At 52.5% G+C, this 14,649-nt stretch overlaps 1 protein-coding gene across 3 annotated transcripts in view; it reads right to left on the bottom strand.

Annotated features, from left to right (window-relative positions):
- STS (steroid sulfatase) overlaps nt 1-14,649 on the bottom strand; it is a 468,425-nt gene that overhangs the window by 391,065 nt on the left and 62,711 nt on the right. For all 3 annotated transcript variants that reach the window (XM_080795177.1, XM_080795178.1, XM_080795176.1), the window contains exons 2-5: nt 8,478-8,618; nt 5,626-5,747; nt 5,415-5,537; nt 3,107-3,530 (exon numbers count right to left, since the gene is read on the bottom strand). In XM_080795177.1, the coding sequence (XP_080651303.1) occupies nt 3,107-3,530; nt 5,415-5,537; nt 5,626-5,747; nt 8,478-8,614 (806 nt within the window). In that variant the 5' untranslated portion in view covers nt 8,615-8,618. The remainder of the gene's footprint in view (nt 1-3,106; nt 3,531-5,414; nt 5,538-5,625; nt 5,748-8,477; nt 8,619-14,649) is intronic.

Below are 14,649 nucleotides of genomic sequence, written 5' to 3'. Positions count from 1 at the left end.
AAGTCCCCCACAAGAAGCCATTTCTTTTTCCCATGCCGCATGGATGCTTTGTAGCAAGAAGGAGGTGATGTGTGTGAAATGTGTCCTGGGTGATGTGTGTATCCCCAGGACCCGGTGGGTCACAGACATCACTCCATGAAGGTCATTCACACTTGAACGTGCCCCAAGCTAAGCCGCGCTTGGCACAGTGCCCCCACGCTGGCTGTGAGTTACAGAGCCCGGAAGAAACCGACGGCCCAGGGGGCAAGCCGGATGGCTGTAGGACACAGAGAGAGGGTTGGGAATCCCTAAGAAACCCACAGCTCATTTCTGCTTGAAAGAGCAACATGGACTTCTTGCTAATTAAATTGCATTAAGGATGACCTGTCTTTTGCATGACTCTGTGGCTTTTAACATATGGTGTGGAGACCTAATTATCTGGCTTCCCAACAGAAGCCTGTCCCCAGGATGCATTTTATCCCTAAGACTAAATTCCTAATTTAGGAATTAGGGGCACCGTGGAGTGCACCGTTGTACGGACGTGTGCCCTTGAATCCGGGGGCACATTTGTAGCAAACCTGGCAAGGGGGGCCTCATCTGAGAGCATCGCAGCCCAACGAGGCCTCTTTGCCTCCCGCCCCTGCCGTCCACCGGTCCATACCTCCAGTGAGCATCGGCAGGGTAAACCAGTCCAGAGAGAAGGCTTACAGGAAGCACGTAAATTTGAGAAATAAGGGTGTAAATCATCTTCCTTGCTATTTTCGACGTATGAGTTTCATGGGAACTGGGCCACCTCAGTCTCTTCTGTGAATGCACTGATAGAAGGTACTTTGCACCGTGAAGTTCTGAACTCAGACGTGTCTGAATGGACGTCACAAACACTGTCTCTGTTTTTGGTCATTATCCTTCTGCTGCTAAGTCTGAACCCACTTCCCACATGAACGTGGTAAAGACCTCCTTACGTCACTCACGATATGCCGGCCAGTGAGGCCACGCTGACAAATGCACCTTCCCATCCTCAAAATCATATTTTTTTGCAGATTCGGCTATGTTTCTTTGGTGCTACAGTAGCAGATTCTCAAGGTGCCTGGCTATACCACGGACCGAGTCAAGATATCGCACGTCACATGGCGGGGGGCAAGGATGGTTTAATCCAGACGCTTTTGATCTTGGCATCCTCAGGGGACGCAGAGAAGCCACGCTCCCCGCACGGCATCGCGGTTCACACGTGCGGCATACCCAGCAACGCTGACGTCGCAGGCCCCACGCAGCACGGGCAACCGGCATTCCCTCTGGACCCGTGTGCTGGGAAGAGTAACTCTCCTACAGTAATTCGACGATGACGACTCCCCACGGGGTGATGCTACGTCTTCAATCCCTACTTCTGCCACAAAACGGCAGAAAGGCCATAGCGTCAGGATCAGCGTCAACCCCCTCGCGGTCCAATGGCTTGAGTCCCCTCCCAAAGTCACGTACCAAGGGATCCGGTACGGGGCCTTGTAATCTCCTCAACTGTCCACAGACTCCACTGTTCCTGTCCAAAGGCCACTTGCTGGGGAGAAGGGAGTTCTCAGGACGCCGAGGACGATTCCTGACCCCTGTGATTCTGTGATTCTGTGATTCTGGCCGGGGTGCTCTCCTGGTCACGTCCTCCCGTACGTTTCTGCAAGCTCGCTGGTATGGGCAGGCGGACCGGCCAGCGTTCGGCTCAGCCAGTTTGGTGCACAGCACACCGCTGGGTTTCGAGCTTCGACGGACAGCAGTACAATCCCATCGGGCGCCGTCCTACCTGGGAATGGCTGTTCGCGTGCTCATAAAACCCAGTGAGTCAACCCACGAACTGAGAGCCTTGTCATCCACACAGACCGTGCCCCGCTGCTGAGCGATGACACCATTTACTGTCACAGCCAGAGGGTTTTTAAAAATGAACACGCAGCCCAGTAAGATGGAAAGTTTCAGAAGTGACCCCTGTACTAGAAAGAAACGAAGAGAACCTTGTTTCTAGGAACACTCTACGTACGCCAGACTAGGTGATGATATAAATCGTGTACCTCATAAACTTCTAAGACTTGCCTCTGATCACAACTCAGCATCTCCTTGTAGAAAAATTAATAGGCATAATGACGGTTGTGGCTTTGGTGGCAAAAACCCACTATGCCCTAGCTACTTCTCCGAGCGTCCTAGGAGACACGGGGTTCAGACGCGCTCAGGGAGTGTGCAGCCTTGCCCGAGCACTCCGCAGTAGGAATGGCGGGACGTGAGACTGGCGATCTGCAGGTTGTCACCGCCTCTGGATTCTGCTAACACAAAGCCCGGGCACTCCCTACTCTGGCTGTGCAGGCCAACGGTTACTCAGGGTCACGAAGGCACCGCTAACTCAACGCTACCTCCACGTGCCCGTCATGACCAGAGAGGCCAGGAGCGTGACCGCCAGATTAAAATCCTCCTCCTCCAATCCAGAACCACATCACATCCTTCCTCCTGCCACTTTAGCTAGGACCCGCGTTGGGGGCCCGAGCCACACATGGTCTCAGCATGCATGTGCCAAGTGACCACACACACCAGCATTCCAAGCGGAACACCACGGTTTGGTCTGCCTTCAATAGCAGGTGCTCCTGACATAGTCTCTACTCAGGATGGACACCGCCCCCCTCCGTGGAGGGTTACTCCTTTAGCCGACTGCAACCCTCGACTCTGTGCACTCAGGGGGTCGTTACACACCCAAACGAGATCACTGGTCCCGGCCAGGCCTCTCACACAGCTGCGCTGCTCAGAAATTTGCACAGACTCTTTCAGACTTTCATACATCGTTTCTGTCTCAAGGACAACACTGATCCTTAGACAATGCATGCTCCAAGAGTGATGAGCGTGGGTCGGCCGGGAGACATTTTTTGCATGGTTTCAGAAGCAGAGGACATGAGGGACGCATGGCAGAGCCACTTCCGTGAGAGCCCACGGCATCGCGCTTCCTTGCACGTGCCATCCCACGGGGCACACCCCTCCCCCCGAGAGCCCGGCTGCCATCTCCACGGCACGCAGGGGAAGCCACCCCGGGTCTCCAGCCACCACGGAGATCACCAAGCACCGTGCGGCAACAGGCAGCATCCGGAGGAAAGGCGATACCCACCGTCGCATGAACTGGGCTGCGTCGTCCGTCAGCCTCTGCATGAGGTTGTCGTAGGATAAGGGCTGCTGGGTGATCTCGTGGTTCCTCATCAGGAAGCAGTTCAGGGGCCGGAAGTAATGCAGGAAGCACACCAGAAAGCCGAGGATCACGGCGGCGAGGCAGAGGAGGCAGACAAAGACCCCGACGGGCACGTGGACCAGCCCCAGGAACCTGAGCACCGCCAGGGTGAGGAGTGTGATGGCAATGATCTGCAGGGGGATGAAGACCACCACCCGGATGCCCCCGGTGAAGACGCTGCCTTCCCCCGGCTTGCAGTCTCGCAGGTTGGTCACGGGGATCCCGTGGAAATAGTCAAAGCCGTGGCTCAAGGGATGGTGACAAAAATCTGTCTTGTTGTGACAGTTTGTCCCAAGGTGCCACTTGCCTGAGAAGACAAATGGATGATAAGTTCAGACGCCACAAACACCCCCACGTGAGTATCAGCTTCTGGTTCCCACACAAGGGAAAGTGGGATCGCTCTGTACACGGACTAGCCCAACTCCTGTTCTGTAGAACCCCACAGTGTTTTCGTTCCTTCTCCACAAACAACAGGGCATTGACTCACTTGACCAGAAAACAACAACCAATTCTGTGCTGAAAATAACAAAATAAAACAAAAGACGAACATCTGACATATTTAATAGGCAGGTGACAAAAATACATAGAAAAACACAAGTGTTTTTTAAAGATATTTCCTTACAATTAAAGTTGTAGAACCAACTTGGATTTGCCCCTTGAAAATTAAAAGGGAAAATGAATACTTTCCCAAAACACGACCCCTGAAGCATAACAGAATCACACTCATAACTCAGCAATTATTTTAAACATCTATGTACAATTCTTATAAAATGTTGATTATAGCACTAAATTTGTGAGTGCCTCACAAAAGAAACACATGATGGTTTTATGACAAGAGGAGAGGAAAGAGCATGGTCATTGTGCTTCTTTGAGAGATTTTAGGATTCATTTAGGACCTATGTTTATCAAGTAAAAAGGGAGAATGGATCATTCCTATCAATTGAATAAATGCAATGAGAATGTCAACTGAAACAAAGTCTGGTACAATTTTAGTATTAATATATAAAATAAACTGTTCAATAGCATTGTGTGCATGTAGTTTTGTATGATGTATGAGATATGGCATGCATAATTATATATTAATCAATCTATCAGCTATCATCTGTCTCATCTCTGTGTCTCATCTATCCATCCAACCATTTATCCAACTACCCATCACCCATCCATCCATCTACCATCCAACCATCCACCCATCACCTCTCCAGGTATCCATCATCCATCCATCCACTCATTATTCATCCATTCATCCATTCAATATCCATCCATCCAACCACCATCCACCCACCCATCCATTCACCCAACATCCATCCAACCATTCATCAGGATCCATCATCCATTCATCATGTGTCCATCCATCACGCATGCATCCATCCATCATCCATGCACCCATCCATCATCCATGCACCCATCCATGAGTTTAACCATCATCCCTCCATCCATCATCCATCCATCATCCATCCAATCATCATCCATCCATTGTCCATCCATCCATCCATCCATCATCCATCCATCCATCCATCCATCGTCCATCCATCCAACCATCCATCCAACCATCCATCATCCATCCAACCATCCATCCAACCATCCATTCATCATCCATCCATCCACCCATCCACCCATCATCCATCCATCCATCCAACCATCCAACCATCCATGCATCCATTCACCATGTATCCATCCATCTATCCATCCACCCATCATCTATTCATCCATCTATCATCCATTCATTCATTCATCATCCATGCACCCATTCATCCGTTTAACCATCATCCCTCCATCCATCCCTCCATCCATTTATTATCCAACCATCCATCATCCATCTATCCATCCATCCATCCACCCACGATCCATCCATCATCTATTTCATCTACTGATCTATCCATTCCTCCATCACCGATGTTATCTATTTATCCATACATCCACCAGTCCACCCATCTACCCATCTATCATTATCTATCATCTATGTAACCATCCATACACACACACACACACACTCACACAAACACATATCTTTACTCTCAAATAGCCTGGAGAGGTGTGCTGTATTTTGATTTAGAATTGAAATCACTTCTTCCCTACGTGAAGTTGTGCAAACTGTTATCAGTGGTGTCATCCTTCCGAAGGCAGTTATCATGCCCTCTCCCACTCACCCTGCCCAGGCCCTCGACTCCCGCTCCTCAGCTGCCCATACCTATCAGAGCTGTCGAATAGCCTTGATTCTTGAGAAGCTTGGCAAAGGTCATCTCACTGGTGGGAAGTCCTCCAGAAGAGGCCGAGAAGATAAACACCCCCATGAGGGACTCAGACGCCATTCCTGAAGCAGGAGACACGATCCATTGAAGGAGGAGGTCAGGGATGCCCCCGGGAGGACCACAGCCATGGCTAGAGAGCCTGGGGGTTACCTGATCGGATGGGGTACCGGCCTGTCATGAAGGCTGCCCTGCTTGGTGTGCACAGGGGTGAAGCTGCCAGGTGGTGAGTGAGCTTCACCCCTCCTTCAGCCAACCGATCGATATTGGGCGTCCTGAAACAGAAGACTCATGTCATTCATGACGACCTTGAAACATGCAGTTTGCACTGTGCTTTTTATCATGGGGCACCTCCCAATCATCTAGGGAAACTCGCAGAAGGAAGGGTGAACCAGCACAAGTCACCCTGGTGCCTCTGCTCTGGGAATGGACTGGCTGATCCTGTCAGGGTGTCATTCCACTCCTGCTAGGCATTCAGAAATGAACCTCTTCCCGTTCCGGGGCTGTGCTGAGCTCTAAGCTCACATCCTCCCCTGGGAACGTGGCCGCTGCCTCTATGCCAACCTGGCTACCTTCCATCCTTTAGATCCTGGCAGAGACGGGATTCTCGTGGGCCTCCTACGGCCAACCTTGTCCCATGAGGGGGCCCGGTCCATATGTAGGACACAGATCCTATCACAGCAGCTCCTCATTATAAAGGGACAGCACGGCTAACTGCTCCCTCTGACACAGATGCACAGAGGCGGGAGTACACATCCTGTTCATCGTGGCCCACAGCCTCCCGCTCCAAGGCCCACACAGACTAGCCCTTGCTGATACACGGCTGGAAGGTGAAGGTCATCTCCCCGTACTGCTCACGTCCACCTGTTCTCCCATCCATGAATTCAGCGTATGCATTTAACAACCCACATCCCCCCTGTGCTTCTGCCTTCCGTCACGAGATTTAGAAGGCACAGAAGACTGAATCTGTGTATCTGACACAAACCTTCTCATGCCTAGACTGGCCCACAGAAACATCTGACTACTTTGGGGTATGAGCTGATTACATGTAAAACAAAAAATAAAATTCGTAAGGAACTGGAATCTGTTATAGAACAAGACAGATGTGGGGTACACTGGGGCATAAGTTCTTCACTGTGATTGTATATGCTTTTTTTTTTTTTCTTTTGAGATCTGGTAGAAATGGAACATTAAAACTTGACTGTAATTTTTTGATTAAAACACCTAAGTTGGAAAGGTTATCTATTATCTCAGTGATATTGAGGAATACACATGATATTAAAATTCATATTTATCTTTCTCTGACTGATTTCACTTAGCATAATACTTTCTAGTTCCATTGATGTCATTGTAAATGGCAACATTTCATTCTTTTTGATGGCTTGAGTAATATTGCAAGGTGGAATTTAAGAAACAAAACAGACGTGCACTGGGGAAGGGAAGGAAAAACAAAATAAGATGAAATCAGAGAGGGGATAAACCATAAACGGCTCTTAACTGTAGGAAAAACAAAGTGCAGGTGTTGAAGGGTGGTGGGAGGGGGGATGGGGTAACTAGGTGACGGGCATTATGGAGTGTACGTGATATAATGAGCGCTCTATTGTACGCAACTGATGAGTTCCTAAATTCTACCCTTGAAACTATTAATATCCTATACGTTAATTAATTTTAAATAATAATAAAATAAAAAATAAAGTGAGAAAATCATAAACAAAATTTAAGAAATGATTATGACTCTGCTCAGAAACAAACAAATTAGTAGCAACGGAGGCATAAGAAGTGTCCAAAAGTAAGACCTACACGTTTTACAACACGAGGTCCCAAGTGGGGAGGAAAACGTAAAAAGTCCATTGGAATCTCTCCTCGTCCGTGTGTTTCAAGCTCCAACAAATGCTGCAGGTGAGTGCACATTCCGAACACGACAAGCAGCGTCTGACGCAAAGCTTCAGCACGGAACAGACCCACATCTGCATGCCGTGTCCTCCTCAAAAGGACCACTGATGCCCGCTTTCTGTTTGATCTGACACAATGCAATGCAACAGTCTTCTAAGCTGCCTCGCCGGGTTGAAAACAAGATGAGCCAGCGTGAGGCCACCAGCGTGAGGCCACCAGCATCCGCGGCACTCTCCGGTGCATCCGTCCCCCGGCATCATGCTATTATTATTATGATTCACAGATCTTACAAGAAAATTCTAGTAAAAGCTAATGATCTCCTCTTCCCCGACCTTGTGTCATTCAGTTTGTACTGATTGTTGGTAACATGAGGCTCAGAAGCCATTTAGGTCACCGTTTCCTCATGACTATAAAGAGAAAATGCAAGTGTTGATGCCAATATCCTCTGAGACAAGGACCGACTTTCCTTTTTAAATCAAGGGGCCCTTCCGTGATGTGTGACGTGAATGTGGTGTGACACAGGCGGCTGAGACACAGAAAGCCCCCCTCTGTCCCTGAGTCTGGGTCCCGTCGTGCTTCTCCCCCCACCACAATGACCCCTCCTGCTTGAGAAGTTGTGCAGTCTTCCAACCTGGCATGCATCCCCGGGCCACCTGTCCCAAGCCAGGGTGGCTGGTAATTGTGAAAACAAGAGTTGGAGCTGGCGAGCAGGGACGGGGGCCGTGGGGGGTGCCCACTGCAGCGAAGCGAGTACCCAACAGAGAGTCTTACCTAAAACATCTAAAGCAATGGGACGAACCAAAGGAGGACGGCTGAAAAGCTGCACAGCGTGGCTGAGTAAGAAAGACTCCTTGTGAAGGTCTTTCTAGCAGTCCCTATGGGCTTCCCTAGTGCAAAGAGCTCGAGTCCCACCCGTCTTCCTAACGCCACTGTCGGTGTGTATCTATGTAAAGTCACCCGTGAACGTCACCACCGGGATGTATCTACATGTGTGCCTTGAAGGGCTCTGACCCGTGTGGGCGTTCTGCGCTCTGTGCACGTGAGCTCACATCCCTCGTGGCCACTGCCGGCGAGCACGGCCCCCTGTCCAGGCAGCAACCCCGTCAGCGCACCTGAGCGTCTTGTTCCCATAGCAGCCGGGGTCTCCGATGCCAAGGTCGTCGGCCATCAGCAGGACGAAGTTGGGCCTTGAGGCCGCGTGGCTGTGGGCCTTCCACAGGAGCAGGATCAGCAGCACAGGGGCCCTCATGTTTCTGCAAAGGACAAGCGGACAGAGGGAAGTGAAGGATGCCCGCGGGCGGCCCACCATCTCCTTTCCTGGGACCTTCCTCCCACCCGTCCGCCCCAGACAGCATGTGCCCCAAAGACATGCTGACACATCTCGGGGCAAAGAACTTCATCTCCTTGTTTCCAAAACAAGTACTTCTTTCTCCAAGGACAGCAATGACCTCTCATTTCTCCAAGGACAACAACCAATGACCTCTCATTTCTCCAAGGACGGCAACCAATGACCTCTCATTTCTCCAAGGACGGCAACCAATGACCTCTCATTTCTCCAAGGACGGCAACCAATGACCTCTCATTTCTCCAAGGATGGGCAACCAATGACCTCTTTCTTCTCCAAGGATGGGCAACCATTGACATCTCATTTCTACCCAACACCAAAACATACGCTCTCTTTGGAAAAATGCAAACACAATCACGGGTCATGTCTTCCCGGAAGGCCAGCTCCATGCTTAGGTAAAAGCTCTCTATTTGAGCTGTGGACCCACAGGTGTTCCAAAATCAGTTCCTTTGTAAAATGAGCCTTTTCTTTTTCTTTTTTTTAAGGAAACTGGGGTAAATAGTTGCAAACTCAAGGCACACAAGTTGCAATGGCCGAGGCAGCAGCTGCGGGAGCTGGGTCATCGGCCACAGCAAACGCCCCCAACGTAGGGAACCCACATGGTCATCACGGCACACGCTCGCACCGGGTGACACCCACACCCTAACCCCTGCAAACAGCCAGCACGTGACCTTCTCGGAGAAGGGGACTCTGCGGATGGCAGTCCAGATCTTGCGACAGGGAGGTGAGCCGGGACGGTCCAGCTGGGCCCAACGCGCTCGTTAATGTCCTCACAGATGGGAAGCGGTGGGGCGCCGGGCGGCCACAGGAGTCAAGGGAGGATCCACGATGAGCAAAGTGAGGGACAAGCTGGCATGATGGGGAGCCAGGAGCCCAGGACTGCAGGGGCTCCTAGAAGCCGCTGAAGACAAGGAAGCCGATTCCCCTCGACAGCGTCCAGAACGACCCGGCGGACACGCTCATGTCAACCCCAGAAGCCTCCCTGCAGACTTCCTATGTCCAGAACGTTGGGATGTGTGGATCAGTGGGGTTTAAGGCCTCCGAGCAGTCATCGTTGGTTACGGTATCGGGGGAAACCTGCTCCCCGAGAACATGCAGCCGGTGTACTGTGTGCTGCGTGTGCACTCAGCGCTCAGTCCTACAGTACAGAGTGCTGTACGAAGTGCATCAAACGCCTGCGTGTCTGTGCAGAGGATGAACGGTCAGGACCCCGCAGCCTCCTGCCCTGGCCTGTGTCCCCGCGGAGCACCCCCTTCTCCTGCCTGGGGGCGGGTGTCTCTGGCTGGCCGCACTCCGGGCCTGCGGTGATGGGAGGAGCCGGCTGCCCTCCCTCCACGACATGGACATGGGTGCTCCCCCCTCATCCCGACCCCTCGTTTCCCTGGGCCCCAGCCGCATCTGGCGCCCAGAGCTCAGAGTCTCCTGAGGCACTTTCTCCGTGACCCCGGGGCCCTGCCACCTCGGCAGCCTTCGGACAGACACCTAGAAATCCAGTCTCTTCCACACACACGTGCAGACAGTCCTCTGGTCTCCGCTCTCGTTCCCGACGCCCCCTTCAGAACCACCTGGAGCTTCTGTTCCCTGGGTCTCCGGATGCTAAGCTCATTCTTCCTGCTGGCTTGTCCGTCCCCAGGCAGGGAGGGCTCCCCTCCTGTCTTCTGCTGACCCCGTCCTGCTCTGCCATCTTCGTGGACAGCGGGTGGCGGTCAGGGTCCCTGTTCAACCTTCCAGTGGGACCCAGAAGCATGTCCTCCTCGGAATCAGAGTCTCTGCTCTGTGGGAGGACGTCGGCTTCCCATGTCATCCACTGCCTCCCTCCGCACTCTGTCCCCGTCCGTCCCAGTGGTGCTCAGCCCCAAGCTGGTGCCCCTGTCCGTTCCGAGCCAGAGGTGAGGCAGGGGTTTAGTGGGGATGCTGTTTACCGGGCTCCCTGGCCGGGGAGGAGCTGGGCCCCCTGCCCCATGAGGGCAGCAGGGAGGTGTGTGGGACACAACACCACAGTCCCCGGCTGCGTCCCACTGCCGTGTTGTCCGTACGCCCTCCTCTCAGAACATACTCTCGGACGCCAAGCGGTCTCTGCGACCGAGCAAATGCGGTCGTACCACTTCTGAGCAAATGTGCAAAAACCACTGACCACTTGTGTGTATAGAAGGCGGGAAAGATGCTCTTGTCCCTGACCACGCCGTGGGCCCCACGAGGGCAGTGGTTGGGGAAACGGGGATCCAGGGAAGCTGTGTGAGACCAAGCGTGGACGCTCTCTCTCTCTGCTGAATTAACATGCCTCGTTCCAACTCTCCTGCACAGGAGATTAACGAGGATGGGACAGTGTGTTTCAGACGGCTGGAAGGTTGTATGGGTAAGAGAAGGATTTGAAGATGAGCATCCGTTGGTCACCATGAGGACCGCCACACAGGACAGCTTGAGGATGACGGAAGACGCCCATTAGGGATGCCCACGGGACGTGGTCGGTGGGCATGGCTGGGGTCCCTGCATGGACTGGACGCCTTACAAATCTCTAACCGATACCAGCAGCACCTAAAGGACCAGGTCCCTAATGTCCTGTCCCCGTAAGCACGCAACGGGGGGAGTTTCCGCCCCAAGAAGGTGACAGTCACAAGCCTGGGGTCGCGGCTTCACCTCTGTCTTTTCACGTGTCACTTCATACACAGCATAAAGAAATACAAATTCCTACTTGGACACCACAGCCTTGCAAGTGGGCACTGGCCCTGTACGTACTTTGGCTAGTACTGCACCGAGTGACCTACGCGGACAAGTCCCGGGAGCAGGCGCGCGTCCCCCGATCGTTTTACCTGTACGGCACGACTATGAATGGTTTATCCTGCAAATCAATGAGGACTGGTTCCTAGCTTAGTGCTGATACTCACAGGGCTGGCCAGCCTGGGCAGGACCGAGGCCGGAGATGGGAGAAGTCCTTGCTCTGGGGCCTGCTGCTCACCGGAGAATGCTCACCTGCTCCCCGCGCGCAGAACGGCCACCAGCGAGAGCCGCCGGGTTCCCGCCTGCGTCCTGTACCTGCCCCCCCACCCCCTCTGCTCGCCCACGCAAGCAGCCTGGCGTCTACGGGAGGATTTGGCGACGGCCGCCCACCCGAGTCACCGCGAAGTCCTCTTCTGCACCCACAGGCATATCTTCAACGCTCACCCACGACGCCCGTCGGCCGGGACAGGCCCCCACCGCTCACGGCAGCTTTCGAGTCCCGCGCAGGTGCGCAGCCATCCTGGGAAGGCCTTCAAAGAGGAGGTCGGGCCCTGACGGCGCTTCCTGCCCCGGCTTCACCGGCCTCCTGTCGGTCTCTGCGGTGTGTGCAGGGCACCAGCTTCCCTGCTCACCAGGGAGACCCGTCTCCCAACACTCATCCACCAGCTGCCTCTAGGAACCCAAATGACAGGGTCCTTAGCCCCCTGACATGTTGCTGACCTGGAACGACACCTTCCTCTCTGTCCGCACCTACCTCCACTCCCCCCTCCGGCATCTGTCTCCCTCTCAAGCATCCTCCCTTCTTGAAAAATCGAACTCTGCTCTCCAGCCCTCCCCTCCTCTAAAGGCAAGCAAAGCCGGGACCCGTGGCCCTGACTGAAGTCACAGGCTTATCCCTAACGCTGCCCTCCAATCTCACCAGGCTTTGCCTCCCCGCTTATCGGGAGGCGGAGTGTGGAGAATTATGAGTCAGGGGTCTTGTCCGGCTCAGGCCACCAGCCACGAGGTCTTACGCACAAAGCACAAGCTGCCTGTGCCTCGGGCTCACCCACCGTCCGCTGCGATCCTGTCTCTGCCCTGGGGAGTCAGCCCCCATGGTGGAAACAAAGGGTTTCCACACAACCCCGATCTCGGAGATCCCCGCACTCCCGTGTTCTCTGCACTGTTCGCAGCGGCCAAGGCTCGGGAACGAGCCGGGCATCGGCCAGCAGATGGATGAAGAAGACGTGGTCTCTGTACAGACGATGGAACGTTACTCAGTCGTGAAAAGAAGAAAATGCTGCCATTTGCGACAACAGTGACGAACCAGGAAGATACTACGCCAGACGCAGAGAGACAAACGCAGTATGAAAGGAAATGGACAATCTTGAAAAAGGAAAAGAAGCTGAACTCCCAGAAACTGAGCGGAACGGTTGCTAGGGGCAGAGACACTGCAAGTTGGTCCGAGGGGACACGTGTTCTGTTATACGATGACCACATCCCGTGGACCCGGGTGGACAGCACGGTGGCTACAGTTAATGATTCTGGGCTCTACACTTGCTACGCCCTTTGACAGTAGATTGTAAACATTCTCACCACACACCACAAAATGGTGACTAATACGTGAGTCGAGGACTATGTTAATGAACTGATTTGTGGTCATCGTTTCACAATCTATATGGATATGAAATCATCACGTTTCCATTACAGATGTACACAAGTTTATTTGTCCCTTAGACCTCAATAAAGCTGGGGGTGGGGGAAGAAGGACATTCCCCCGCCTCCCTGCAAGGAGAAGAAAAAGAAAGAGAAGAAAAAGTCTCCAAAATGATCCAGTGCGAGACAAACAGCCCCTGTATGGAGGACGAGAAAGTCACTGACAGCTCAACCAAATCCGTTCCAATTCAACCCACTTACAGGGCAAAAACTGGATAACGTATGTGACAGCCTCGGGATGGTTTCAGGATTGCACGTGTCACAGAATGACCCCACATGCACCTGGCTGGCCAAAGGAGGGAATCCACAGGATCACAGCACCCACCCCAGTAAGCACTGGAGTGACAAACGTGGTTTTGGCAGGTGATGTGACATTTCAATCCTGGCCCTCTGCCCAGTGGCGGAGAAACCCGGGGCCATGATTCAGCCTCTCTGTTGGTACTTTCTTGTGTGAAATGGGGATAATCCTAACTATACCTTGTGCATATGATGGAGAAGATAAAAGTATACACTTAGCACTATGAACGCATAAGGGGCTCATCACTGTGGGCCAGCGGCTGTCAGTGGTAGTCATCACGGTGCTATTATAACTCTGTGTAGACTATAATAAGGACAGCAACAGAGTTTCAAGCAAACTGTGGCAGCCAAATACCTGGCCCCGGTGACCCCCTTCAGGTATCCTCATCTGTACAATCCTGTCCCCTCGGATGTGGCAGAAACTCACAACCTGGTTCTGAATGTAGAAAATAGATAGCACCTGACATTGTGGTTACATCACGACCTCCATCTGGCTAGGAGCCTCCTGTTCTGGCTGGATTCCAATGAAGTGAGACTCTATGTCGGAGAGACCCCCCCTCCCCCACGACATTGGGGGAGGAACTGAGGTAGGCTTGCAACCAACACGCAAGGACATGAGGTCTCCACACTGACCACCTACAAGGAACAGAATCCTGCCCACAACCACTGGAGTGAGCTTGGGAACGGAACCTTCAGATGAGACCACTGCCCTGGATGGCACCTCGATCCCAATGCACCAGCTACATTGTGTCGGATTTCTGACCCACAGACACTCTGAAATAAAAAAAACACACGTTGCTTTGAACTGCTGACTTTTACACTCACCTGTTCCACAGAAGCAGAAACTAATACAAAGTCCGAGAGCTTTGGATGGGAAATTCCATTGCATTAATGAGGACCTGCAAAGACTTTCCATGGTAGGGGCTCAAAGGCCATGCTGCGCTTGTTTTAAGAACAGGCTTCATTAGCAATGAGCAGTCAGAATTTATGTAAGTAATTTAAAGACACACGGCTCAGCTCACCAACCATGTGAAGAATGAATTTCTGTTTTACGACCAAAAGTTGAAAATACTGGGAATGAAAAATGGACCCACAGCAGCCCAGAGGGATAAGGTTGACAGAGATTAAACGAAGCAAAATCCAGGCTCCGTGGGAGTCTTAAAGTTCTACCCCCAATCCAGCTCTTTCGAAATTTCCTTTGGCCCACCCGGCTTTTACTGGACACGAAA

Source organism: Martes martes (genome assembly GCF_963455335.1).
Source record: "Martes martes genome assembly, chromosome: X".
NCBI lineage: Eukaryota > Metazoa > Chordata > Mammalia > Carnivora > Mustelidae > Martes > Martes martes.
The sequence above is the reverse complement of the archived record's forward strand: the minus strand, read 5'-3'. Positions and strand labels throughout refer to the sequence as shown.